The sequence below is a fragment of the Populus nigra genome, chromosome 4, assembly GCF_951802175.1.
Source record: "Populus nigra chromosome 4, ddPopNigr1.1, whole genome shotgun sequence".
Lineage (NCBI taxonomy): Eukaryota > Viridiplantae > Streptophyta > Magnoliopsida > Malpighiales > Salicaceae > Populus > Populus nigra.
The window spans coordinates 21707021-21711356 of record NC_084855.1 but is presented as its reverse complement, the minus strand read 5'-3'; the positions used below and the strand labels follow the sequence as shown (position 1 = coordinate 21711356).

General features: G+C 35.8%; 1 protein-coding gene across 1 annotated transcript; it reads left to right on the top strand.

The window, feature by feature from the left end:
* The first annotated feature begins 341 nt into the window (after positions 1–341).
* On the top strand, positions 342–3099 carry LOC133693001 (probable WRKY transcription factor 31). The gene is made up of 5 exons (XM_062114187.1): positions 342–827; positions 904–1002; positions 1122–1625; positions 1710–1823; positions 2110–3099. Exons 1-5 carry the CDS (start codon positions 420–422, stop codon positions 2836–2838), a joined length of 1854 nt encoding a protein of 617 aa, XP_061970171.1. The 5' UTR covers positions 342–419; the 3' UTR covers positions 2839–3099.
* Positions 3100–4336: the final 1237 nt, after the last annotated feature.

Here is a 4336-nt window from a genome sequence, read left to right as displayed (position 1 = left end):
GAAAATAAAGGTTACCTACCAATTTTTAAATACATGTTAATCTATATAAATGGTTGATCATACCATAAGGATAAGTAAATAAATAAATAAATTTGAAGTTCATGTCTTTACACTCTAATTTGCAACCTTTTTTTATTTTATTTTATACAAATGATGATCGATAACCTATTCACAGGATGGGTATTCTAAATTTTCTTGTGGTGGAATTGTGCTCACAGAATCACAAATGGATTTTATCCAAATCCATAATCAAACATTTAACACAAGAACCATACACTCTTTATTAATACTAAACGCTTGTATTCGGTCATCTTCTCAAGTCTCTTACCCCTCCCTTTTTATTGCCGAGTCCACTGCCACCGTTTAAAGACTTGCAAACCCTCCTCTCTCTCCCTCTAGTTTTTTTTTTCTCTTGATTTATGGCCAAAGGAAGTGGTGGACTCTCCATTGATTCAGATCCAATCGCTACCAGTGGCTTCTTTCTACACAAACCAACTGTGCTCACTTCTTTCCCTGAAGAGAACATCAATCCCAAGTGGAAACAACTTGCTGCAACTAGCGCGAGACAATCCATGGATGTTAAACCGACTAGATCTCCTCCTTCTACTTTCCAATTCCCTGTCAAACTTATAAACACCAATGAACATGACCACGATCATGATCCTGATTCTTCTTTGCCATCTGATAATAGACGACGGACGGTCATCGATGAGATGGACTTTTTTGCTGACAAGAAACATGATGTTGATCGCATGACCATCATAAACAATGGTACTGGTGATTTAAAAGACTCTGGAAGTCCTACTGGATTGGAGCTAAACGTCAACGTACGTGACTTGTACCAGAGTTTATGTCTTCAATGTTCCTTTTCCCCTCTAACTGTATTTCTTTTGGGTTATACAGACTGGTTTGAATCTTCTTACTACCAATACTAGCAGTGAACAATCGACTGTGGATGATGGCGTATCGTTGAACATGGAAGATAAAAGAGCCAAGAGTGAGGTAAGCCACCATCAAGTGATGGAAAAAATGAAACTTTACACAAGAAATTATTTTGGTTAATTTTTGGGTGTATTTTTTATGTTGATATATATATGTTGCTGTGCTATTGGTGTTTACAGCTAGCTGTTCTGCGAGCTGAGGTAGAACGAATGAAAGTGGAGAATCTACGGTTGAAAGACATGTTAAATCATGTTACTAGTAATTACAATGCACTGCAGATGGATTTAGTTACACTTATGCAGGACCAAAATTCTCATCACAAGAATGAACAGCGTGATGGCAAAAACAAAGATGATGGGATAGTTCCAAGGCAGTGTATGGATCTTGGTCTAGTTGCTGCTGCGGGTGGCGGTGACACGGATGACCTTTCTCTATCTACATCAGAAGGAGGAAGGAGGCGTGATCGATCAAGATCATCTGGAAATAATGCAGAGAATAACAACGAAGATGGGACAGTCTTTGAACAAGATAAGAAAGGAACCGATCAACGAGAGGAGAGCCCGGATCAAGGTTGGGGCTCTAATAAGGCTGCTAGATTTAACTCGACGAAAACTGTTGATCAAACGGAGGCTACAATAAGGAAGGCTCGTGTGTCTGTTCGAGCTAGATCAGAGGATGCTACGGTACAGCCAATTTTATTAAGTTAGACACTGTAGGGTGCAATATTAGCTGAATTTTAATTGATTGGAAATTTATGCCTTTTTTAGATATCGGATGGATGCCAATGGCGAAAGTATGGACAGAAGATGGCAAAAGGAAATCCATGTCCTCGAGCTTATTATCGGTGCACCATGGCTGCTGGTTGCCCAGTTCGAAAACAGGCATGTTTCCCATTGTTTCTCTTAATTATTCGGCATCATGTGCTTCTTTGAGAGGATTAATTTCTGTTGCATATATAGAACTAGAGGAGTTTGATTCATTATGCAGTATGGAGTGTACTGCCACTAATTCTCAGAACTCGCAATTAATCGATCGTACTGTGATTCATGAAGTTGTTTAGAGACTAATCTTGAAGACTACGATCAGATTATTGATTTTTCTTCTATCATTCATCCATCAATATTTTTCCTTTTCCTCCTATTAATCTGAAATGGGACGCTTGAACAGGTACAGAGATGCGCAGAAGATCGGACCATCCTCACAACTACATACGAGGGAAACCACAGCCACCCTTTGCCTCCGGCTGCCACGGCAATGGCATCAACCACATCATCGGCGGCAAGAATGTTGTTGTCAGGCTCCATGTCTAGTACTGATGGACTGATGAACTCAAATTTCCTTACCAGAACGATCCTCCCATGCTCCTCTAGTCTTGCCACTATATCTGCTTCAGCTCCATTTCCTACTGTTACATTGGACCTAACCCAAAATCCCAGCCCTCTACAGCTCCCAAAGCAACCAATTCAATTTCAATTCCCACTTCCAAACCCACCTCAAAATCTTGCCACCGCTTCAGCTGCAGCATTGCTGCCTCAGATTCTTGGACAAGCACTCCACAATCAATCAAAGTCCTTTGGCCTGCAAATGTCTCAAGATATGCAACCTAATCGATTGGGCCACCAATCACAACCTGCATTACAGCAGGGGCAGCAAAATTCATTGGCTGACAGCTTGACCACAACAACTGCTGCCATTGCAGCTGATCCTAACTTCACTGCAGCTCTAGCAGCAGCAATTACCTCGATAATTGGTGGGGCTCACCAAAACAACATTAATAGTATTAATAACGTTCAGGCAACGACCAACAACAACAATAGCAATGGCAACATAACTACCAGCAACAACAATAGCTATGGTCACAATAAAATTATCAATTCAAGTTTTCCGAGCGATTAAAATAAATTCTTTTCTTTTTACAGTTGGGAAGATTTTCCTTTTCCTTTACTTTTACCATAGCAAACAAATTCATTTAAAAAAAAATCGAGAGAAGAGGGTTGGTATTTGGTAGGATTATCATGCATAGGTTTGGTATTTGAATAATAATTTCTTTCGAACATTTCCCAATTGTATGGCAACACAAATATGATGTAAAGGTAAAAAGAATATTAAATTATCTTTCTATGGTCTCCTAAATAAAAGAAGATTGTCATGTTTTAATTTCTAGAGTCTATTAGTCAAAATGTTTGTGTCTTTGTGCAAATGAATCCTATCTCTCTGGGTGAAGCCAAACCCAGAAAGCAAGAAAGGAAGAGATAAAGTTGAAGTAAATAGCATTAAATTCAATATTTGTCAGAGTTGCGTGTACAAATATGGAGTTGTCACACCATGATGTGGGCCATCAAGAGGAAAAATATATAATGTCGAAAATTGGAATTTCCCATGAAATTAGGTATTTTAAAACATGTATTGGTTTCATAAATTTTGATAAAGAATTAGTTACGAGAACAACGATATTCTTGCAGTATCTTTGTTTATGAAATGTTATATATACTATGTTTTTTTTTTTAAAAAAAAAATTGTTTTTGTGATTACTGATAATTATTTTAATTGTTTTTAATTTTCAATTATTTTGTGAAAAATTCTAATATAAAAGATTTGTTGATTTGATTATTTTTAAAGTCAAATCTTAACATCAATTCTTTTTTAAAAAAGATTTGTCATTCATCAAAACTTCAAAATCAATACTTAACAAAAAGACTGTAAAAAAAAAACTAAATTAAAGTTTAAAATTTTAATTTCTAAACTAACACCTAGAGTTCTCTGATTTTATTTCTAAGATATCATTTACTTCAAACATTAAAAGCAAATAACAAAATAATTTTTTTAAAAAGACTAAGGTTGAGTTTTTAAATATGAAATTATCATTTATGAACTTCTTACCGCTAATGATGTGTTGGGGATTATAAATGTCATGCCCCTCACGAGAGTATGACGTCGCAATGACTCTTTCCGAGCGTGTTCAAAAGGTTTTTGGTTGATAAAGAGTCATGACATAATATTTTAGTTAATAGAAATCCTAATTGGTTTTTTAGAGATTCTAGGTAAAATATTAGTTGCATAAAAAAAAGATATTAACATCCCTTGTACGCCTTATCTAAGATAAATTGTATTGTTTTACTTTGTTTGCTATGGTCTGATGATGTTTCTATTTCTATCAGCTTACTATGACAAATTCGCTATAATGAACAAACCCTGGTTTTTTTATGTTAAGAACTTGGTCTGAAAGGTTGAAATGTCCTCAATTATCATTAATGCTTCTTTCGCGGTAAACTTGTAATTTTTTTACTATCGTGTTATTCCAAATAATATTTTAGATAACATTCCTTGCAGATTTTATCCTTATAATAGAAGTTAATGAGTTATATTACTCCTAATAATATTTTGAATATTGACC